The sequence below is a fragment of the Molothrus ater genome, chromosome 6, assembly GCF_012460135.2.
Source record: "Molothrus ater isolate BHLD 08-10-18 breed brown headed cowbird chromosome 6, BPBGC_Mater_1.1, whole genome shotgun sequence".
In the NCBI taxonomy this organism is placed as follows: domain Eukaryota; kingdom Metazoa; phylum Chordata; class Aves; order Passeriformes; family Icteridae; genus Molothrus; species Molothrus ater.
Window position 1 is genome coordinate 48,633,701 of NC_050483.2, and position 23,863 is coordinate 48,657,563.

Below are 23,863 nucleotides of genomic sequence, written 5' to 3' on the forward strand. Positions count from 1 at the left end.
AATTGTACACATGGCCTGACTGGCCAACAATATACACTGGCTGTTGAATGTCTGAGAAATGTTATTCATTAACTGTAGAAGTTGATGAAAATGTATATTGGGAAAAAAAGAACTCTTCTAATTTGATGGTTAAATAACTTTAGCATAAACATGCTAAGTGAAATCTTAGTGAAGACAATGCTCACTAGCAAGTGTCTAACTATATGCTAAGAATTGTCTGTATGAGTAAAATGGTAAAATGTATTTTACAGGAAATGGCAAGAAGTCCCTTAGGGAAAAAAAAATCCACATATTAAAAAAAAAAATTAAAAAAAAATTACCTTTCAACTCTGATTTCAAGTGCAGTTCCACTTTTAGAGTTTTCTGGCACATGTTCTATTCGTAACACAGTATCCAAAAAGGTAACTTTCACTCTTCTTAGAACTTAAAAGGGAAAACAAAAAAATACAGTGCAGACTGTTAAGTCAACTTACTGGTTACTTTTGTAACCATATTAAATGGTCTTTGATTTTAAGCTCTCAATATTTATTTCAGTGGAAATTATCAATTGAGTTGAATAAGGTAACAAGACTTCAACAGACAATATAAAGTCCTATTAATGACCAGTATGTATATCCATAGCATACAACTGCTCTCTAAGGCTCAGACATTTGAGTAAGTGACAGTTCAATCCAAGTTTTCCTGTAGCTCAGTGTGGATGATCCTCAAGGAAAATAACATCTTCCTTGTGCACCATATATTAACTACTAAGCATTGCTGCAGCAGCATGCTGCCTGGACTGAATAATTCCATCTCCAGATGGGACTTTAAACATTTCCCTTAGCTCAGACACTTCTGCACAAGGTTCTCCACCACATAATGTGATCATATGCCCTTAGTTTTGTGCACTTACAAAAACCATCTCCAACAAAAAACAGTTTCTGAAGTACTTCTATCAACGTGGTGTGATTATGGGGATGCATACAACACAACAGGTCAGCTTTGCACAAACACAGCTGAAGAAACTTTTTCCATTTCTCTTTCAACAATATCACTATTAGCAATTGATAAATTACACAGCCATCTCCAAAACTAAGACATGTCATCAATCCCTCAGGCATAGATTTATCTGGATTAATTCTGCTGAAAACAAACACCAACTTGCCCTGAGACAGAGCTCAATCTGTCCACTGAGGGAAATATACCAATACTTTAGGAAGTAAATGGGGCTTTTTTCCCCCACTTCAAAATCAAGATCACTTGTTCAGCATTCCTCTTTAGATTTTACAAGCAATGCTAACAAGTGAAAATTAGTCATATAAGTTATGGCAGTTGAGATGCCATTTTTCAAAACTGAGACACAACATAAAACAATTAAATCTCAGATGTTAATTCAAATCTCAATAATTGATTCATACCTGTTTCAATAGTTTCTGCAAATTTCTCAAGTCCTTCAAAAGGCTGGGACCCTTCTCCTTGTTCATCTGTCAATTTTTGGCTAAGACACTCTTTTGCAAGCTGCATACTACTGGTCATAAAACTTGACCAATACATAGGCTCAGAACCAGATGCTGTGAAGTAAAATAAGTCTTAATAAATTAAACGTGGACTTCATGAAACTATAAAGACAAAACACACCAATATATTTGGCACATCAAGAAAAGAGTTTCAACAGCTTAGTAAGAAGTTATACTTAAAAAAAAATTTACTTATAATCTCTCATTATCGACTTTGCTACTTTAAAATTAATGTAATCTGTTAGACTGCACTGGTAAGATTCTGGTATTTGAAAACTCAGTATAAACAAGAAGAAATCAGGTAATCAACAGTGTAATCAATTTTCAGCAGTGGCTTAACTAATTTAAGCAATTAAATAATTTCTGGAATTCTTTTACTATATTGGTATATTTTTGTAGGCATAATTGGCAAAATGAAGTAAGTAAAATTTTTAAGAATTATTTCAAAGTTTCTTATTCCTCTTGAAATATATCCTGCATGGAGAAACACTAAGCAAGGTTTAAAATGTTATCTTAGCACATTAAAACATGTTTTAAATGCCTAACACAGACCTGACATAATAAGTAAAACATAATAAAATCCAAAAGCACAGCATGTATTAAGCTGAACAAGTTTTTCATCAGCCAGATTAACTTAATTGACAATGCATTCCTATCAGCTAATGCCAAGGCCATTGTGAGCAAATACTATAAAACTACAGGTTAGAAAAGTTAAACAAATTCAACTATCACATTCTAGTACAGGCAGACAAAAATAAATCTAGCTCAAATACAAGTGTGTTACAACAGGCAAAACATTTCAGTTAAGCATTCAGGTCTGGAAACCTCTACATGGCTATAGATGTGTGACAAAACCAGCACCATGGGGTTTTTTCTACACTGTTTGGTCTATTATAAAGCACTGTACATCAAAGAGAACTACTGGATGCAGGTAAAGAAATAAAGGTTCCTTCCTAACACTACCATTCCTTCAAAGCAATAATCTTACATCAGAAAGTAACATAGCTCAAAACTTAATTCCAGTTAAACAACTATAGATTAAATGTAGAGTACATGTAAGCAAGTAAGTCATTTAAGGTAACTAGCAAAAGATGAAAAATAGGTTTTATGCATTTTTTTTCTTCTTCTTATGTTTACAAAATGTTTTCTTCCACCTTCTCTACACTACAAAAAAGAAACCAAATTAAAATCCTTCAGACATTCAAACAATTTTCACAACTAAAAATGAACTATGTGTTCCACAGAATTTATGGAAGCTTGATGACCAGTAAAAATTTATCACCAGGACAATCTAAACTAGATCAGTAACAAGCATGTGGATACAGACAAGCTGGAAGAACTCAGACAATCCTCAGCATTATAATCAAAGTTAGTATGTATTTAGAGTACTCAGAAGTCATTATTTCACACTGCAATGGCAATTAAATTGCATTTTTTGTTCTCTAAACATACAAGAAGATGCATCCTTTAGCCTGAAGTAGACAAAGACAGAACCTCCCTAACACCCCCCAAGGCTTACACCATGATGTTGCCCTGCTGCCAACCAAAGCCAGCTACTAACACTGCCTCACAGAACTGCACAAACACCACCCAAAAACTGCAAAAACTCCTTCCCACACTTCCATTTCTATAGGTCTGAAAAAGCTTGGAAGACATACAACAGTAGGAAAATTATAACCATTTAAAATTATTTAACAGAGCAACGACTAATTGAGTTGACAACCAACTGACAAACACCTGACAGTTTCTTTTTTTATAACTCTCAATCATTAAGGTATGTAATAATGTATGGAAGCTAAATGACAATTTAAATAAGGCCAAGAATTGACTAAAGCAAGGGTAGACTTTTGACTCTGAAAAACTGTAAAGAATCTCCTTTCCTAAAATCAAAAAATAAGCCTACCAAGCCTTGGTCTTGGCCTGAAGACCATCTCTAATCCTTTCACTTCTAATGCACAGTTATCCTGCAGCAACGACCCCCACGGGACAGATAAAGAAATTGATTGGATAAATCCATCTGTGACTTCCAGAGGTGCATCAGCAGACTCCAGGATCTCATTAAGACACTAGAAAACAATAAAATAAAAATTAAAAATCATTACTTTTTTAAAATCATATCCATAATTTTGCATCTAACAAATAAAAACACTTTGACGCTACTAGGAAATTAATTATACTAAGACAAAAAAATAGACACTTTCAACTATTTCAATTCCATACTACCTAGTTTTCAGAATTGCTCTGTGGTGGCTGTATAATCTGTATTTTTGCACTATACAAAAAAAAAGTCTGCTAACTTACTCTTATAAATACTAGAATACTAACAAAAGTTAATCTGTTTTTTCTTTGGCAGTACTTGAAGAAAACTGAGAGCAGGCTGACAGTAAAAGCACAAAAAGTACTTAGTTTCTATGACAGGAGTATTTCATAGCATGTAATTGCAATGTAAAGTTCATTTTTGATGTGACAGTGGACCCAAACAATCCCCTCTTGCTGTGTAACATACTTGCCATTTCTACATCATATTTTTATAGTAGCATTATAAATAAACACTGCTACATTCAAGATGCCCAAAGTATCATACCAGCTCTGACACAGTAATTTAGGATTTTCAAGTTTTCCACAATCCTCAGAAGACTCTCCTATTGCTCTATAAAGGTTTCATTACATCGATACACATTAAACATGTTCTTCACACTTAGGCTAATAAAAAAGTGAGTTCATGCCTGTGTTTTGATTTTAAAATGTAGTTAAAACTTAAGTTCTTAGACAAGAAGTAGTTAGGCTTTAATGAAGCAAATCCCAATCTTATTCACATACCAAATCCAGAGAGTGCAATTTTCTAATGTAAACAAGACCCTACTAAAGACAGTGGTTGTAATAATAGGACATAATCTTTAACTGGCAAGAAAAAGTGTGGTTTTGACCTTGCTGAGTTTTGAACAAGGCTACTGATTTTACCTAGGAAAATGCTTAAATTCAACATCATAAGTTTTGAAAAAAACAAGGATTTAAAAGTTCTTTGCCATTTTAATGGTATTTAAAATTATATTCCAATTATATAGAATAATTTTAAAATTTTAAATTTCTGAAAGATAATTTCTTTATTCTTATATCTCCAGATGCAACTTTCCCATCACATTAACTTGTTGCTCTCAATAACCTTGCCTTTAGAATTTTGTTTGCCTTGCATGTTCAGCTTTTCTAGTTTCTGTTCCAAAGTCCACTCAGGCAGCAGAAAATTACAAACTTTAAAGAAACAGAACCTGAATAGTCCATTGGGAAATTATTTAGGAATCAAATAATCAACTAAAATTCAATTATATTAAAATTTTATAAAATAAATAATAGCTCAAAAGCTCAAAAAGCTCATATTGAACCTACATTTAAGAATTATACATGTGTCAATAGCATAAGATAAGGCAAAAAAATTATTAGAGATGAAAACTGTGTTTTAAAATACCACATGTTGATTTAAATTATTTGAATGAATTTACAAATAATTTGCTATAGCAGGAAGTAAGCTAGCTACCATATTTTGAACAAATCTGACTGAGATGTCTTTTTGCTACCCATGCACATAAAAAGTAAGTGTATTTCAGTATACTGCTTATTATTTTAAAATAGAAATTTACTATCTAAAAGCAAAAAAAAAAACTGAAGCACTCTTGAGCTAAATTGCTTCATAAATAGGCCAGCTGTTCCTAGAAGGAAGTAATTAGAGCATTCCAAGTGAAATTTTAAAACTGAAACACAGCCTTCACATCAGGACTTGTTTCCACATTATTGACCAACAGTCCACAAAAGTAGTATTTCATGTATACTAAAATTCAACCACAAACATCATCCATTCTATTTTGATACTTCTGAACACCCTACACCCCAAAAAGCATGGGCATTATATTAATAGCCCCAGGAATTCCTATATATCTCTACAAATAAACACATACAACGTTGGCTAAACTATCTACAGTGCTGAGATGAACAGAAATGTCTGCAAAAATGGATGCCATGTAAAAATACAGTCATCCTGGTGATTCATTGACAACAAGGTTACAATGACTAGGGGGGAAAAAAGAGCTGTAGTACTTCCGTGACATCTGCTTTTGCAATCTGTCATACATGAGAGTCACGTGCAGAGAGCCTCAAACATGTAATTGTTTACAAGTGGAACAGAAAAATGCTGATCCACAAATGGGGAAGATCAGCTAAGCATTCCAGCATATTCATTTAATCACTGTGTATACGTTGTGCACATTTCACCGAGTACCGACCCCTAACTGCTTTGTTACAAAGTATTTTACATTTTAAATAATATCACTCTGACTCGCAAAGAGAGCTCGATACCCACTAGAGGGCATAACAATTCAATTAAAGCGAGGCAGCCTCACTGCAAGCCTGCCGCAGAAAACAAGCTACAGACACGGCCAGAAAAGAAAAGAAGGAAATAAACAAGCAAACAACAAAAGAAAGTCCACGCTCAAACACTGGTAGCATTGAGCATTTCTGGAGCGTCTGTCCCCTACCACTTTCGAACATATTGTCACACTAACAACATTAAAAACCATTACCTCTAAACATCATATATTCACAAGTATTTTAAAATGTATCCTGCGTGGCCTAATACCAGTACATACTGTAATAAAAATGTGGTTTGGAAAACATTAAAGCAAAGGACCTAGCTCGTCATCTACACTACCCTGGAAGTCAGTGACTGATTCACTGCAGTGCTTAATCTCCACAAGACACACTCGACTGACAGGTAGAACGTAGTAATCTTGGAAATTAAACCAAGAACCTTTACAAAATATTATAAGCACAGTAATCCAAAGGTCTGTCTCTAGAGTAGGCTGGAAAAATAAATACCTGTGTAGAGACACACACGTATAGAAAAACATACATGCCAGGACTGGAGTGTGACAGGCCACCTGCTGAGCAAACTCCAGCTAAAATCAGCTTTCTTTTTGTCAACAAGTACCTTCACCACTACAAGACGAGGGGACAATCTTTAGAGAACTACACAGACTAAGCTCAGCATAACACTATCATTAAGAACCAAGATGTCTCCAAGACAAAGACAAAGCACAGATACCACAGGGATTACTTTGTTTTCACTATCTCTAGCAGTCAGTAAACATACTCATTAACTACAGGGATTTCTAGAAGTTTGGGGTACACTAGCTCGTTCTCCCTGAAATATCAGCAGCTACTGCCTTCTTTCAGTTTTTGTTTCTTTTCTCATAATTAAAAATTACACAATCGAAGTGTGGCTAGAAAAATGTATCTGTAACAAATGCCGAGATCTTTTTTTCTTTACTGTTAGCATATCAGACAACAGTTCCCTGGATTAAATGCTAATTATGGTTATAACTTTTTGCACAGAAGAGGCTGGGTATTGAAAATGAAGTGGGTGGCAGCCGGGGGCAGAGAATCAGCTGGTCTCTCAGACGCCGCAGGAGCCGAGGGGATGAAGCGCCAGCATCTCTTACCCACTTATCCAGAGGGACCTGCGTCAAGGAGCCGGTGCCCTGGTAGAGATCCAGGCTGAGCTGTTCCAGGCTGAGCTTCTCCTGCAAGAAGTGGCCCAGGTACCTCTGCAGCAGGTACCTGCAGGCTCTCTTCTTGATGGACTCCGAGAAAGGCCACGGCATGGCGGCTGCACGCCGGGGGCCGCGAGGCCGGGCGGCGGGACGGGGCCGGGCGGAAAGCGGAGTCGCGAAGCAGCTGAGTGGGGTCGCCAGGCCAAGCCTCGCCCCTCGGCGCGGGCTACGGCGGGGGCTCCCCACTACCGGGCGGCACCGCCGCCGCCCCTCACGCCCCGGCGGGGCGGCACTGCCCGCCCTAGGGCGAAGAGGCGCTGACAGGCAGCTCCATCCTCACTCGGACACCGCCGCCATCTTCTCGGGCGCGGAGGGGCCGCCGCAGCCGCGCTGCGCGGGAAGGGGCCGGGGTCCGGCGGGAGGGCAGCCCCTGCTCGTCAGCTCCGCGCCGCCGGCGAGGGCGGCCAGACCGATCGCGGCTGTTCGTCCCCTTCCTCCCGGCGCCCCCCCGCCGACCACCGGCACCGTGACGTGCGGGAAGTGGCGTCGCCGCGCGGAGCAGGCGGGGGCGGAAGCGGCCGCGGGAGGGGAGGTGCGGCCGGAAGGCGTCGTGCAGCCGGTGGCGCCGGGGCCGCCTCTCCGGGGAGCGGCCCGGGAAGCAGCGGGGCGGGCGCTGTCCGCCGAGCGGGGCAGAGCGGCGCGGCGGGCGCGTCCGGAGCCCTGCGGGGTCGGGCGGCGTGTCCTCGACGCCCGTCGACGCTGGTGGGTGCGCTCCGGGGCGCGGCGGGGATGCGGTCCCTGGGAGCGGGAGGCTGCGCAGCTCGGTATCCCGCTCCCCTGTTGCCTTCAGCTTCTTTTGAATTTGTTTGTGTGTCGGCGGTGGGATTTGGCAGGAAGCGGCGGATCCCGTGGAGTGAATGTCCCTCACGTTGCGGATCGGTGACTGCAGCCCCCATTTCCTGCCGGCAGCAGTGCTCAGCTACCGGAGCTCTCGGGCAGCGTCCCGAGCGAGGGGCTCTCTCTCCCTGCTGCCTCCGGCGGGTTCCACAGGTGTCGGCCGAGGCCTCCTGGCCACACTGGTACCCGCGGGGCCTCTGCCGGAGCCGCGGCGGTGACCCCGCTGGGGCTGCCCCTTTTGGTACCAGTTGCTCGCAAAGAGCAGCAGCCAGTGTCTCTGAAATGTATCGGCAGTTGTGCGCAAAGGATGAACAGGAGCTTTATTCTTTAGTGACTGTAACAAACAGCTGCCTTTAGTTCCTAAGGTCTCTGATAACCCATTTCGTTCGTAGATTTTTGTAAGTCTTCCTTATATGCACCAACAGTAGGTTTTTCTTTTCTGCAGCTATTGATTTTGTTTTTTCCAGGCAGACTTGTATTCCTCCTACATTTTGCATCAGCAAAGGGCAGAATTAATGACCACTGAATCTTAAGAGTCCTATACCACAGAATACAAGTTAACTTGCCTGAGAAAAACTAGCCTCAGTGATACTGATACCACTTCTAAATATTCATGTAAACTTCTTCAGCACTTGTTCTGAATATCTTGTGTTTGAGTTCTCTAGACTGTCATTTCATGAGTTTGGAAGTCACTGAGTATCATAGTTCCTTTCCTTTTTTTGGACAATGTTAAATACATCTGTTTAAATTATAACTTGTGGTTTATAGTGTTATTATCTATTGAGTACAGTGGTATAATAAGTCTAAAATAAATGTTTTTATATGCAGGATGGAGACTGATTGCAATCCTATGGAGTTGCCCAATAATACAGGTTTTGAAGAGGATTCTGATTATAGAGACTTTGAAGGAACAGATGTGAAAGATATGAGACTAGAAGCTGAAGCTGTTGTAAATGATGTTTTGTTTGCTGTCAGCAACATGTTTGTGTCAAAAACCCTTCCCTGTGCAGAGGATGTGGCATACATCAATGTGGAAACCAGGGAAAGAAACAGATACTGTCTGGAGCTCACTGAAGCAGGACTCAGGGTAAGCTAATTTTTGTCATTTCTTAAACTTCTTTGTTTTGAACAATGACTGTATTCAAAAGGTGCCTAGAAAAATACTTCACTGACAACCACACATATTCCTCTTGTACTTTTATGAAAGCCTGATCCACATGTTTTCTTCTAGAAGAGGGAACTTTAGCTAGTTACTTCCAACAAAGCAAGAAGGGAAGTAAATAAAAAACCAGGAATTTATTTAAGACACAAAATGGCGGAGATAGAATCAGTAATTTGTTACAGCTATGTCAATCTTCGGGTTTCTCAGGTACCCGAAGAAGTCAGTAATACAACATCTATACAATTTTTTTTTTTTTGCACCATTTGTAATTTTTGTACAGACATGTAGATATGAGACTTCTTTTCAAAGGATGTATTTTACTAACATTCTGAGTTTTGGTCAAAAGATATTTGAAAATCTCTTAAATACTGTATAACCAGTAAGCTCCATAGTAGAAAGCAGAGACTGCGATTTAAATTCAGGATTTTTTGTTCTTACAAAGCATTGTTCTGTACTACCCTGACTGGCAAAGTTAAATGTTGTGCTACATGTACCAAGGTGATCATCACCACAGAAATTTAACCACCCAATTCTTTGTTGCAGGTAGTAGCTTATGACTTTGATCAGACTGATGATAGACTGCAAACTCCGTATCATGAAACTGTCTACTCCTTGTTGGACTCTCTCAGCCCTGCATATCGAGAGGTGTTTGGAAATGCATTACTACAAAGACTAGAAGCTTTGAAGAAAGAAAGTCAGTCATGACTTACCCAGACATGAGGAAGATTCAGTGCTGGAAGGAATTCTTAGTATGAAGCACTGAGATCTTCCTTACAAACATCTTAAGCTTCATTTCTTGGATTAAAGTCTACTTCATGTTACTACATTATTATATAACATTTATATGTTATAACAAGGATATTATATAACATTTTGCTACCATGGTTTTGCATATATCTCAATGTTATTAAAAGCCGCTTTGATAAATAGCAGAAAAAATTCTTGATTTTTACTTTCTGTTGTAAATGAGCATGTAAGTTGCTCCATACAATGTTCAAAAGCCTTGGTCTCTTTTCCAAGTCTTAGTATCCAAAGTAAAAAAATAGAGACTTAATGTTATAGATATAAGTAGTAATTCTTTGTGTGTGTGCTTACTGATAATTTTCACGCCTTCTTTTTAAAACAGAAGGTAACTACTTGCTCTACCCAGTTAATGAAAAAATTACTGGAAAACTTCTGCAAGGAATTCCTGCTTGATTTGCTATACATAAATCTGAAAGTTGTCAGCTTTCTAGCTAGAAAGATAGTTCTTCAACAGTTGAGCATTGCTTGTATAGTGGCAGTATCTGAGTTAAAAGCAAGGCTCAGCATTAACTGATCTGTACTTGTCTATGGCAGCCAGCAAGCTCCAAATAATACATGAGATGAACTGCTTATATATGAATGTATTGTCTGAAACACAAATGATTAAGCACAGAAATAATGGGCTACACATTTCCTAAAAATGATGTTATCTATGCTATAAATATGTACTGCAACTGTTTGAGAGGCTTGGAAGGCCTGTTTACTATTTTGAATGTGTATTTACATGATGTACAGGATATACTCAAGAGTATTTTTGCTTTACTTTCTATAAAACAGTACTTTGGTACTCCCAGTTTTCACGTTTTCTCCCTCAATTGTACAGTGTCCTCTCCTAATGACTACTAAAGTAAGCACTGTAATGTTAATTGCGTTGTATTGGTTTGAAACCAAAGGCTGTATTGAAATTTGCTAAGATTAATACAATCTGGAAGATATAATTGTATTTTCTACTTAAAAACTGGTACAACTCTCTTTATAAATCTATTGTTCTGCTATAATTTTTCAAGTATGTACTGAATGGTAGACTTTTTAAAAATTAGAGTTGGGTGGAAATGCTTGTACAGTTGAACTGACATTCTGTGATGTTCACACTTTTTGTATTCTATTATTTCTATATTTGTGTGTCTTTATTTAAACAATGCCATTATTCTTCTATGATTTTGTGACAACTACATGCAGTAGCTTTTTTGGAGCCACATTTAGGGATTTATTGGTTCTCACAGATTCAGTAGAGCTATGTTGGCTTCTACCTGCTATGGTTAGTCATATGGATCAGACAAGCCTACCAAAGCTTTTGTAATGGCTTTGAGTTAGCAATGTGCAACTATGACAGGACAACTGTAATTAGTGCTTCTGTTTTCAAGAGCTTAATTTCATGATTATTATCTTTTTGGGTTGAAATTTCTGAAACTAGTCCACTGCCCTAGGGTATGCCTTCATGCTCCAGAAATTGTTCATAGGCTCTCTTTTGCACACAGGTCTGTGGCACGTGGTTAGTCCTCTGTGAGGAGAATGTACTTCAGCAAATTTATATTTGAATATTTTTCCTTGCAACTGATTTACTTGTTCAATTTCAATGACTAAAGAATTAAATAAATGGACTGCTGTGTTGAAGTTTTCTTGTGGGGGGTGGAGCTATTGTAAGGTTGGAAGTGAACAACTGAAATCATCATGCCCTTGGACAAATCTTAAATAGCTGTGGACTATTTGGAAAACTGGTTGCAAACTTCTATCAGCTGAAACTTTGTCATGAAACAGCAAGGTAAGGTATGATATGTGATTGTAAAGGACTTGGAGTGTTAGAAATCCAAGTGGAAAAATGCCAAAGTAATGTTTCATTACTAAATTTTGTGGTTTGTTTGTTTGGGTTTTTTTGTTTTGGAGGTCTTTACACTGTCATTTTATGTGCTTATTATAAGCATACTTTCAGGTATAACACAGTGTTAACCCAAAAGTGGGACAGCAATGTCATTCCACCACTTCTGGGTTACTGAGGATGAGCAAAATGCTGTCCCATGCCTGTGCTGAGGCGTTGCTGCCCCTATGGAGGGAACGTCTGCAGCACTGAGGAGGGACAATCTCAGGTCTCCTTCGGCTGCCAGTGGTTTCCATTGTCCGGAGCGCTGAATAAGTGCTGCTGCTGTAGCCGTTAGTCTGTGAATCGCCTAGGCAGCCCCATAGCCTGCCTGCTGGCGGAAAGGCCGGCGGATAACCCAATTACCATCTATTTTTGTCTCGGCAGTGCCACACGCGCATTGCGCCGTTCCGAGCAAAGTCCCAGACTGAGGGGCCGGGGCTGTCCCGGGCCGGGCCCGGTACCCACAGCGCCTGCGCGCAGCGCGCGACCACCGTGCCGAGGCGGCGCTACAGGCGGCGCGCCCCCAGCGGCGGCCGGGGGAAGTGCGGCCGCCGGCGGTCGCGTGGCAACGGGCCGCGTCCCGGGCTGGGCCATGGAGGAGGAGGCGCCGCCGGGCCGCCGCATCTTCCTCAACCACCTCGACTCCTACTGCGGCCGCAGCATCGGCAAGGTGACCACGGGGAGGGCCCGCAGCTGCTCCCGGCCGCGGCTTCGTCCTGCCTCAGGCACCTCCGCCCGCGGGGGAGTCGTGGCTGGTGCCCGGGGAGCTCGGCCGGGCGGACCGGAGGGTCAGCTGAGGAGAGGCACCGGAGCAATTAAAGGGATAATATGGAGTAAAAATGAGGAGTAAAAACAAAGAGTTAGGAACAGGAAGCGGGGAATAAAGCCGGTCGGGAGAGTTCAGGCAGCAGCTGATCGCTGTGGAGGGCGATAATGAAGTTCCCTGTGAAGCGCCCCCTGCCCGAGAGGAGCCAGGTGCGGAGCAGGGGCATCCAGGGACTCGCCGGCACCCTCGGCTCTGAGGCGTGGGACACAAGGCGAGCCGAAACATTCCAGCTGAGGCTGAGCAGTCCCTAAGGCTTTCCCCTCAATGGGAAGCTGTTTCTGAAGAGCCGGAGCAGGGCTGGTCAGACGGTGCTGGTGCCTTCTGGACATTACGACAAGCTGTGTAGGGCTCAATAGGTACCTGTATACAAATTATGTGTCTTTATATTGCAGTATTTATCCACTTGCGTTGTTGGGGCGACGCTTGAAAGCCCAGAAGAAGAAGAGGAGGGAGATGAAAATGAATCCCCTGTTGATCCAACGAGCACAGGGGAAATCTATGAAATAGTGGGTACTCTTTCTAAACCAGAGAGTGCTGATCTACAGTTTGCAAAGGAAACGTATGCAGTAAGTATGAGTCTGATTTCAGATTGCCTTTAGACAACATTAGAAATATCCACAGGTCATGTAAAATGACCGGCACTAATGAAATTTCATTCCTGCTGGAAGCTGTATATATCTGCTTTACTCTTTCTGCTTCCTGCATGTGCTCTGGCTTCCTCTCTTCTAGGTCTGACACAGCAAATAAAAAAGGAAGGAACTCAGACAGAAAATAGATTATGTCCTCTTCATAATTTTTGTAAAAAAAAAAAAAATCTGTCTTATTGATCCACAGGTCTGCTTTCTTTTTTTTCTCAAAGCTTACACTTCAAGTATCTCTCATCTTTTTGTCTTTTATCAGCATTTTGAAGGTAGTGATGCTGGACTCAAAGTTAGTGTCCTTCTTAACTGTTCACTGAAATCACAGCTTTCACTAGCAGCTAATTGTTCTGAGTACCTCCATCTTTGTATAAAAATGTGTATGTCCAGAGTTTAATTAACTAAAGGAGGCTTGCTCTTGTGGATGTGATTGCTTATTGCTTGGTTTAGTTTTCTGAAACTAGAAATTGCCTCTGTCTCAAACTGCTTGTTATAAACCGGTTATTATTCTTCTTATTGAAGAATCTCTTCCAACATTTGAAAATTTTGATTCAGATGTCTGTGCAGCTGAACTGTTCAATCAGGAAATTATACCTGGCAGTGTTTAGTTTAAACCCCTGCTTTTGCCCAAAGTGTTTGGTGGACTTGCTCAAGTATTTGATCAAGTAATACAGATAATCTGAAGTTAATAAAAATTACAGGGTGCTATCTTGCAAGGAAAGTGACATTTTTTATGTCTTCTCTATTCTGCCAATGGATAGTTGTTTAAAATACCTGGATAAGTAGTAGATATTTTCAATACTCACAAATGCACTAAAAATATGGATCCTAAAATACCATTAAAAGTCTGTATTTTTCATCTATGTTAACATGTACTCTAAATTAGAAATTTCAGCATTTGATTTCCATTTTATCAGCTTTCTTGTATCTGACAGATAAAAGTTTGGTAACAATCTTATGAATAATTCCAACATCCTAGTGTTAGAAAACCACATTCTATCCAGATATTTAACTAGAAGAGGAATTTTTTTTTTCTCTAATGACAGAATCTGACTGTTTTTCCCTCAGGTCTCTTCTCGAGAAGAACTCTTAAGCCACTTGCTTGAGTGTGAAATTGTTTTATATAATATCACTGAGGATGCAAGCCAAATTGAGGAAGCAACATGGGCTGCTTCTGGTTAGTATAGCTTTACCTGAACAGAAATTTGGTTTGTATGTAGCCATCAATGTGTAATGAAATTATCATGGATTCACTTTAATATAAAATTGGCTTCCTTGATGGAGAAATGCTGCACAAATTATTTGGATAAATAGCAAGGAACCATGGAATGCACTGTCACATTCAGAAGGGAGAGAAGCTGACATGGAATGGTCCAACTCTTTAAATGGCACATCTGTGTAGGCAGTAATTTCCCTAAATAACTGTCAACTATAATCTCATCTCTTTGCATCGGGAGGTGGGTAGAAAATTTGCTCCTGAGATATTCAAAGAATGTTTCAATATTTTATATAACTATTTTAAGTTTATTTTTCTTTAAAGTTCAATAAAAAATATTGCTAGCAGCCTTTTGAAAACTTTCTCCTTATTGTTACACCCAAATCCTAATAGGCAGCTGGAATCCTTTCATGGTGAAAGTGCAATATGATTCTTTATGCGACAGCTAAAATAAATTATGCTTTCCTCTTTATAATATGAACATTTGGACAACAGAATAATTTGAATAACAAAAAATTAATTTTATTGTTTTATATTAAAATAAACTTTGTTTGCTTGCTTTTCTTTCTTCAGTATCTTTTTCTTTCTTTCTCTATTTGTTTTCTTTAATGATTTTTTATTTTTATTTTATATTAACTCAAAGAGCATTTGCTTAAAAAGACATCACATAGAACATTGGTATGAGTGTCTTTCCAGGACCTTTCTATAAAAGCAAAACTACAGTTTGAATAATACAGTTTAAAATAAAATTCTTGCTTTCATTTAACAGCCCTACATAAGGAAATAGAGACTTTTGCAAAACAAAAGTTATTCATCCTCATTTCAACAATAATGACCTGGGCAAATACCAAACCCTTTGACCCTGTAAGTAATATCAAAACATTAATTTTTTTCAACAGATGTTGCCATTTAATGGAAAATATTAATTACATTAAATTATACAATATATTTTGGGTGTGTACTTCAATGATATCTGGTAAAGTGAGCGGGTTTTTAGGATTCTTCCACCCTTACCCATTACTCACTGCCAAAATTGCTGGATGAAATTCTCTTTCACAAAAGTTTAGGCATTGGGCTATAATGATACAGAAAGACAAGGAGTTGCTTAGTCAAGAGGCAAGACAAATGCTAACCACAATATGCACTGTCTTTCAGTCATTAAAAAAATCCCATAATCACTGCATATTTAATGAAATACATAATTAAACTGGATACATCTTTATATCAATATATGTAAAGTATTTTCAGGAGCCATGCTGGATGCTTTGTAGTATGCTAATGCAATTCTCAAATTCAGTTTTACACAGATAGAGTTTTTCCAACCTTGTGTAATGCTATATATAATAAAAACTAATGTTTTTAAAAATATAAAAAGTAGTTTAAAATCTTTTACTGTGAAATTTGAAATTGAACTAATGACATTTTCAAAATGCTGAACATCAAGCATCAAATTCAGAACCTTGATGAATTTCAAATGAAGACGAAGTTAAAACAGATTTTAAAATACTTTTAAGGAACGTCCTTTAACTATACAGACCTTTAAAAATCATTCTGTTTTAGGAAATGTATATCAGTCACATTTTTTTTCTTCATAGGAAAATCCTGACGTTCCTTTTAATGAAGAAGATTTTCGCAAAAGAAGGTCTCATCCTGGCTTTGTGGATCACATAAATGCTGAAAAACACATTGCAAAACTCGGGAAAACTGTATGTATAGAACTTTTTTATAAAAATAAGCTAGTTTGTCTCCTTATTTAGAGCTTTATCATAGTAACGGAATTTATAAACCGTTTGAATAAATGTTAAGAATATAATATTGTCCTTATAAATATGGATGACACAAATTATTAATAAAATATAGTAGCATGGAGAATACTATAATGTCCTTTGAAACCCAAGTGTATGCATAATATAAATCCCAATTTCTTTTCTTTTTCTTAGGTAGGGAGTAAATCATGCTCATCTTAAAAAAATACTGTTTCTTTGGTTGTACCAGAGACAATCAAAACTGGGGTCTGTGTGGAAAGATTTGAGGAAGAAAGATTGTAGAGGAATGAGATATTAGTATTGCTCTAAAGAGAAGCAATATCTTTAAATATCAACAAGCTATGTTAGTATCACAACTCATTTAAATACTTAGATGTTCTGGCCACACCTATCATGTCCTGGATAGTTTGTGCTCTTGGAACAGAGGCCTTGTTGACTTTTGCCCCACCCTATAATTTACTTTAAAATCACGGCCATAGAGCTGACACAGAATAGCTAAAATACACATTTACACTTTACATTTACACTTTACGTGTTTTTAAATCCCCTCCTTCAGCTTTGCTTGCTTTGGTCTGATTAGGCCATTAATCTTACTAGAGAACAGACTATGCCTCTATTTGTATTTAAGAACTGTTATTAAATAAATACCAATAGTGGCTCAGCTTACAATTCAGGAAAATGGAAGCTGTTGTTATTAGTGGTGGAGTAGTGAAGAGGTTCAAAGACAACAAAATACACTGATGATGAAGGTGCCATCTGGTCATTCTTTTTCCTATGTTTGGAGTCTCCCATAATCAATATAATTCAATGTCCATTTCAGAAATTTATCCAGCTAATAACAGAGTTTATTGTGAAAAAAACTTTTCTCTAGTTTGAGCATATATTTGCTGTCTTATGTCCTGCTGAGAAAATAGCACTAGAAATTATATTCTGTTCTACTGTGGATCTAATAGTACAGAATACAAGTAAAAATTTGGTTTACAGCTTGAAAAAGCAGTGGTAAATTGTTTTTTCTCTTACTATGCTAACATGGATTTGTAAGACCATGGGATGAGTTTCACACCTGCAATGTTAACAACACGAAAATTTTCAACAACATCTATCAAACCTTGTGTTAACTTCTGCCACCACTTAATACCCAGATGAATTATTGACAATTTTTCTGACTAGTCCAAAGCACTGAGTCACTGCACACCAAAAGTATTTATATAATTAGCTTCTAAGTGTTTGCCAGGCTGAACATCTGTTAAGAAGACAGATATGTAGCAGTACATGATAAGGCATCTTGAATATTTTCAATACCACCTGCTGTAACCCTTTCAAAAGGAGCCCCTTTGCTCCAGAACTCCAGTGTCAGCACCAATGTGTATCACTGCCCTTGGATGGTTTCTGTCAGCACTTTGGAACAGGATGGCTCCAAAGCATCTGTTCTTCCCATGGAATCAGCTTTGGCTTCCTGTGATGGCTGAAGACTTCTGGATTACAATCTTTACTCATTCCTAAATTCAGTGGTATCTAGGAAATATGCCACCAGTGAAAGAAATTACAGTGTTATCGTTCCCTGCAAAGACCTCAGACACTAGAATTCATCAGCCAGCCAGGTAAAAAAGCTCTTGCACCAAGAATAGAAGGTTTTCTAAGCCTTATTGCCTGTTCAGAGTGCAATTTAATGGAAGTTGTTTCTTAAAGCAAGATTTCACCTCTCTGCATTAGTGTACCTCTCACCTATTTTTTATTAAAATTTAGTAACAGTCTGAGAGTTTAAGAGTCTTTGTTTTTTATCCCTAGCAATTTTTTACCTTTACCTTTGTGGCATTCAGGGCATTGAGGTTGTGCCACTTTTCTCAGAAGTTGCAGTCTCTGGGGTCCTGCCAAATTCAGAATCCTTGGAGAAATATCTGCCTGCCAAAGGCAGAAAAGCCTCTTCATCCCCCATCTCTGTTCTCAGTGACATCACAGTTCCCGAATCCATTTAGACCTGTTTTGGTCTAAAGCAATTTTTAAGGAGCAAGCAAACAAGCCAGAACAACCACAGCCCGGAACTGAGGATCTCAGCTAGAAAGTGACACCTAGTGGCTTTAATGAACAGCACACGGGAACGTGACATTCCTTACCCGGGACTAAACGTGCCGCGAGTAACAGCAACTTCCCTAAGCATTGCCCTATTTTTAAAATTACCTATAGCCAAGTAACGTCAAGTAGTACCTTCTCAATGGGTGGCTTGTGACACTAAGTAACTATTGTTAGAGGAATTGAACCTGTTTTAGAGGTATGCATTTCAGTGAAATACAGCACTCAGTGCAAAACTATGGTTTGTCTTCACATAAGGCAGGAGTTAGCACAAGGCACATGGAAGAAAATCCTGTGTTACATTCTTTTTAAGGGAAATGAGAAATAGCACCTCCTGTGCATTCAGAAGAGGCAGGTTTTCCTGCTAGGAGACAGAAATTACTGTGTATCTTCTGGGACATGTCTGCAGTCCAAAGCAGCCCTGGGAGCTGCTGCTCTTAGGTGCAAACACAATCTGTCATGGAATTACCCAAGCAAACTCAGTATGTGTTAAGATCCTAGTAGTAAGAGATACCTCTACCCAAATTAAGATCCAAATGAGACCACAAACTGACGTCAATTATACAGATTTTATTTAACAATGAATATGAGGTAGAGAGATAGGAAGAAATAGAAAACAGAGGACAGAGATCAAGCAGAAGATAGTCACCACACAAGGATCCAGTGGCATCATGTTGGTCCTTCTTCATTCTGGGCTTCTCAGTGATGGGGGTCCCAAGATAGTTCAAAACTTTTCCTATTCATACATTTTAGCAAACAAAGGAAATAGTGTTCATTGGCCACAGAGTTCTCTTAATCTATTGGTTAAATTATTCCTTCATTTCTAATGCTAATTAGTCCCAAGCTCAGTCTTTCTCTTCTTTTGAGTTGATGAGTTTCTTGGGTGGGAAGGCCATAAGTTGGTGGTCATAACCTTCCCCTGCCAGAATTACTGTTTTACCCAGCTGGAGCAGATTTCAGCACACTTGCTGAGCTGGCTTTCCTTATGGCCTGTAAATTCTGCATTTTGTGATAATTATCAGCATTATCAGCATTATAATTCTTCTCCCCAAGCTTTGTCAATGTAAGCTTTATAATGTTTTGTAATGCATTGTCTGGGATAACACCACCTTTATCTTATCTCAAGTTGCTGCTGTGGTGGTTTACCTTACAGTCCAAGCTCCAGGTATCCACAGAGGTGTATCCAGGGGGTTCAGTGATGGTTGGTGGTTGCCATCTGACCCATAACTAGGGGCGATCCTTGTTTGACCACTGATATACATATGAGCAGTTGCTTCATGATGCTGTTGGCCACAGTGGGAATTTCTATCCAGATGTGTTAACCCTAGGACATACTAACCAGATCACCCCCTGCCATGCCTGGAGTTAGAGATATTCTGCTGTAGCTCTCTTCTGTGCTCATCCCAGGGCAAAGTCCTCCTGTGGCCCTAGCAGTGTTTGAAAAAGGCAGCTGTCCTTACAGTGTGGAAGCTCTTCTGCTGTCTGTAATGTCTTCTAATTTTAGTGTTTCTCATGATTAATAACAAGCTGCTGAATTCAGTTCAGTTGAAGTAGTTTTTATAAAAAAGTTTCACTTTCTAAGTATATAGATAAAGCCAAATAGATACAACACACTGACTTTGCAACTTGTCATCGAGTTACATGGTGCTTTGCTTATATAATCAAAGATTGGCTAAGACCTGCCTTATTTTTCTGTTTCTAAAATATTGTAAAGATGATAACAAAAGGTCCATTTCTCCCCCCCTCCCCCCCAAAAAAAATTATAGATCCCAAATCTGCACATGTATTCCCACTGTGATAAAGGCAGGTTCTTTTACATTTTATGATGAAGATATATAATGCCTAGGATATTTACAACATGACAATTATTTAATAATTTTGTTTCATCTTAAAAAAATTTAAATTGACTAATTCAAAAAACTTCTTCAAAAGCTTTTTTCCTTTACAATTATTTAATTTTTTTCCCCTGTATAACCATCCTCACCATTGATACAAACAGTAACATGTATGTCCAAGCAGACAGGCAATTTTATGACATTACACAGATCAGCCAAAAATATGTGGGTTAATCATGATTTGTGGTTAGCAAACCATTTAAATAGTTCAAAGATTTTTTTTAATAGTGCATCAAAATGAAAGTAAAAGAATTGTAAAATCATTAATCCAGCATTTTCTGCTGCTTTAGACAGCCAAATGCAAATAAAATGCAGTGAAAAAAATAGCTTCCATGAATTTCAGAGTTATTTTTTCTTGAAAATAGGAAGTAGAAGCATGAATGATCCTGTTCACTTAATTGATTTACATAACTTCCAAATTTTATCTCTTAATTTTATTTTAATCTTATAATTTTTGTTCAAATGTAGACAGACCTTTTTTTGGAAGACAGCTGTAGACAGCTTTTCTTGAAGGAAGTAATAATAATATGACTCAGGAAGCTACAGGATATGCAACAATTGAACTAGTTACAACTTGGAAGTGATACAGTTTGCACACTTTGTGTATTTAGTGTACATGTATTCAAGAGTCAGTGTAAACCTGTATCCCAATTGCAGTACCAGATTTTAATGAAAACTTTCTTTCTGATTTCACTTTACAGAACAAAAAAAAGTTTACAACTTATGTGGTTGCCTCAGGACACCAATATGGAGCTGAGGAAGGACTCTTTCACTACTTTTTTAAGGTAGACATCCAACTACATTTGAAGGATCATTTAATTTCCAGGGGCAAACTGCACTGGAATTGAATCCATTTTTAGCAGCCTTGGCATCATAAGCTCAATGCTTTCATGAGCAGAACTGTTTATTTGATCCTTTTGAAACATTTTAGCTACAGTGGAAGTGTTTTTCCTTTTTTTGGCTCTATTTTTTCTTAGACATTTCTCTAGTTTTTGAACAGTATCTCCATATGTACCTTCCGGTGAGAACATGTCTGTCATGTAAATGGAATCCAGGGAAATGTCTTTCTTTTCAACAGTCTCTTTTTTTTTTTTTTCCTTAGGGTGATTAAAAAGTAATATTTGCCAAGATTAAAGAATAGTCTTAAAAAAAACCCTCTTGCTTTTAGTAGTCTGGCAATCAGTACTTCTCAAGAATGATCTCCTTTACTGCAGTTCTATTAATTATTCAATAAACTGAACTTTAAATCTTGAATATACAGATTTGCCTAGTAATCAAATGTTCCTTTTTTTTTAGCTCTAGTTATAAGTAACCTTTTTTTCTCACTTTATTCTCTGATTTTCAGATGTGTTGGCTTGGTGAGACACCTGCAATACCTGTTTTTGGAGATGGCAAGAATATTATTCCAACCATTCATATTCGTGATTTAGCAATGTAAGGGGAAAAAAATTCTCTGAGCAATAATTGATACCTAGCTAGATAACAAATCCACTAGAGAGTACTGAGGCTTTTAAATTGGGTGGGTTGGTTTAAGGTCACTTTGGGCCCTTTTAACTGAGTCAAACAGAGCCTTCACTTTAGAAGTAGATGTGCTTTCTGGAATCCTTATCTGACTGTTGCACTGTGCTTTGCTTTTAATAAATGACAAGTTATACTCAGTCTAGAGTGTGATACCAGTTAACTGGCACAGAACTGGGAATGAATTGTGGACTCTACAGCAGACTAAGACAACATCTTTCACAGATAGAGCTTTTTATTCCTTTAACTTCCTTCCAAATAAAATGTGTAGCTGTGTTTCTTTATTAAGTGAAATATGTATGAAAATGTCATGCTCTGAAACGTTCTGCAAGAATTTGCAGACTCTTGGTACTGTTTCATGAACTGCCTTTAACAAGAAAAGCCCTGGATGCTTCTCCAAGTGCCAGCCCTGGCTGTACTTGCTATATTTCAGAGTGTTGCAAAATGTAGCAGAACACAAGCCAGACTTCCAGTATGTACTTGGAGTAGATGCATCAATGCACACACTTGGAGAATTAGTTAAGGTAAGAGAGTTGATAAAAGCGTATTTGAATTTCTTTGTTTTTGTTTTTTTAGTATATCTGTATGTAAGGTTTTAAAACTATGTGTTTTACTGAAGTAGACATTCCTAGGTCTTCCTGAATTATCCTGAGTAGTAAATTACATGGAAGATTACTTTGAAAACCTCTAAGACTTCTGTCCTTTAAACAAAACGGTTTACTTGATCTTGCAGAACTAATTTTTGCAGTATTATCATTAACTTTAATAAAAATTTTACCTAAGTAAGTTATGGAAAATTGTTATGGGATTCACAGAACTGTGATTAGATAATGAGTCTTTACCATGTGTTTCCCTTCATGTTGTGGAAGATATCTTGTTTTTCCAAGAGTTATGAAATTAACTCTAGAAGTAGTCTGGATGACATTACTAAACAATACACTGTGATAGTGAGAGTCAGCTCATAGGACACTTGCTCATGTAGATTGAGCAAATGTTACATAAGGCCCTTTTGTTGTTGTATCAAAGAGAGTTTAAAGAAACAGGGAGCTCACTAGAAGATGAAACCTGTGCTTTAGTCGAGGGAGCCATCCCAAGGAGAGTAGTTAGTGTCCTTTCATAAGTAGGAGGTTGTTTAGAAATGTCAAATAGAGGACAGGGGTAAGTGGACTGTTCTTGGGGACAGGAAGTTGCCAGTGGAGAGGGTGCTACAGAGACTTGTCTTGGCAGGGAGTGTACCAGCCCAGGGGAAGACTGGAAAGGTGCACGGGAAAGAAACACCTCAAGAGTTCTAGTTAAAACTAGCCAAATATTAGAAGAGAGTTTGGAACGAGTATCACATATGCCTTTTCCATGCTTATCTTCACTGGGTGTCCACTAAGTGACATCATTGAAACCAGAATGCTGGATTATTAGATTTGATGTTGTTATGGTCCAGTTTAAACCTAGAAGAGCAAAGAAAACTAAGTCTCTGTGTAAAAAATGGAAAGAACTTTGCAGGTTCAAAATATATCCCAAAAATGTGATTAAAAGCAAATGAGGTTAGGTGTTGGTGGCAAAAATTTGATATATTTTATTTAATAGTAAAAGAGGCAAAGAGGAAGGGAAGGAGCTAGGTGGAAGCATATCACCTATCTGAGGGTCCCAATGACATCTCGTTGCTCCCCTCCATCTGGACTTCTTCTGGTGGGCCACCACACAGAAGATTACAGAATCCAGTGGGGTTAATGCAGGCTTTGGGCAGGGGGGAACACCCACATGTCCCCTTTGCAGGGGCCAGTTTGACACTGTCCCTTGCAACACTGTGGGTCTGTTGCATCATGCTGCAGTGCTCTGCTGCGGGGTCTGGGGACCCCTTTGGGGGGTCTTTGATGGGCCATGACAGCCCTTCTGCTGTGGATTAGCTTTTCCCGGGTGAAGGGCCCCTCAGCTGAACGGTCTGCGCTGCGGAGGATAGGTGGTCTCTGCCTCTCCCCAGAGGCTTTGTCGCTACACACCCAAAAAGTCTCCTCCCCCCGCCACACCTTTAGGTGCGAGGGTCTGTGAGCAGCCTGGCAGCTGATAGCCCTGGGGCTGGGTCACAGCTCAGACCGTGTTAGGCTTGTGCTCTGTGAATGCATCCTTTTTCCGCAGCCCTAAATTGTTACTTAATCTTATCTTCATCAGCGAGCAGTCCGGGG

The 23,863-nt window shown here is 38.9% G+C and overlaps 3 protein-coding genes across 7 annotated transcripts in view; 2 read left to right on the plus strand and 1 right to left on the minus strand.

Annotated features, from left to right (window-relative positions):
* The window catches only part of ATG2B (autophagy related 2B), a 45,176-nt gene extending 37,868 nt beyond the window's left edge, over nt 1–7,308 (minus strand). Inside the window, exons 1-4 of one of the 2 annotated variants that reach the window (XM_036383182.2) lie at nt 6,986–7,308; nt 3,400–3,562; nt 1,398–1,550; nt 321–423 (exon numbers count right to left, since the gene is read on the minus strand). In XM_036383182.2, coding sequence (XP_036239075.1) covers nt 321–423; nt 1,398–1,550; nt 3,400–3,562; nt 6,986–7,147 — 581 coding nt within the window. In that variant the 5' untranslated portion in view covers nt 7,148–7,308. The remainder of the gene's footprint in view (nt 1–320; nt 424–1,397; nt 1,551–3,399; nt 3,563–6,985) is intronic. The other variant, XM_036383181.2, reaches the window with a different exon arrangement.
* Nucleotides 7,018–11,513, plus strand: GSKIP (GSK3B interacting protein). 4 transcript variants are annotated; one of them, XM_036383186.1, is made up of 3 exons: nt 7,018–7,084; nt 8,762–9,020; nt 9,639–11,513. In XM_036383186.1, the coding sequence occupies exons 2-3, from the start codon at nt 8,763–8,765 to the stop codon at nt 9,798–9,800; spliced, it is 420 nt and encodes a 139-aa protein (XP_036239079.1). In that variant the 5' UTR covers nt 7,018–7,084; nt 8,762; the 3' UTR covers nt 9,801–11,513. The 4 variants fall into 4 exon arrangements, with proteins under 4 accessions (XP_036239079.1, XP_036239076.1, XP_036239080.1 ...); XM_036383183.1 differs by having other exon boundaries at nt 7,019–7,099; XM_036383187.2 differs by lacking the exon at nt 7,018–7,084 and adding an exon at nt 7,647–7,798.
* Nucleotides 11,514–12,343: 830 nt separating this feature from the next.
* Nucleotides 12,344–23,863, plus strand: part of AK7 (adenylate kinase 7) — a 29,761-nt gene continuing 18,241 nt past the window's right edge. The window contains exons 1-8 of the mRNA XM_036385051.2: nt 12,344–12,427; nt 12,976–13,149; nt 14,290–14,398; nt 15,207–15,301; nt 16,033–16,143; nt 20,870–20,953; nt 21,514–21,602; nt 22,120–22,210. Coding sequence (XP_036240944.1) covers nt 12,350–12,427; nt 12,976–13,149; nt 14,290–14,398; nt 15,207–15,301; nt 16,033–16,143; nt 20,870–20,953; nt 21,514–21,602; nt 22,120–22,210 — 831 coding nt within the window. The 5' untranslated portion in view covers nt 12,344–12,349. The remainder of the gene's footprint in view (nt 12,428–12,975; nt 13,150–14,289; nt 14,399–15,206; nt 15,302–16,032; nt 16,144–20,869; nt 20,954–21,513; nt 21,603–22,119; nt 22,211–23,863) is intronic.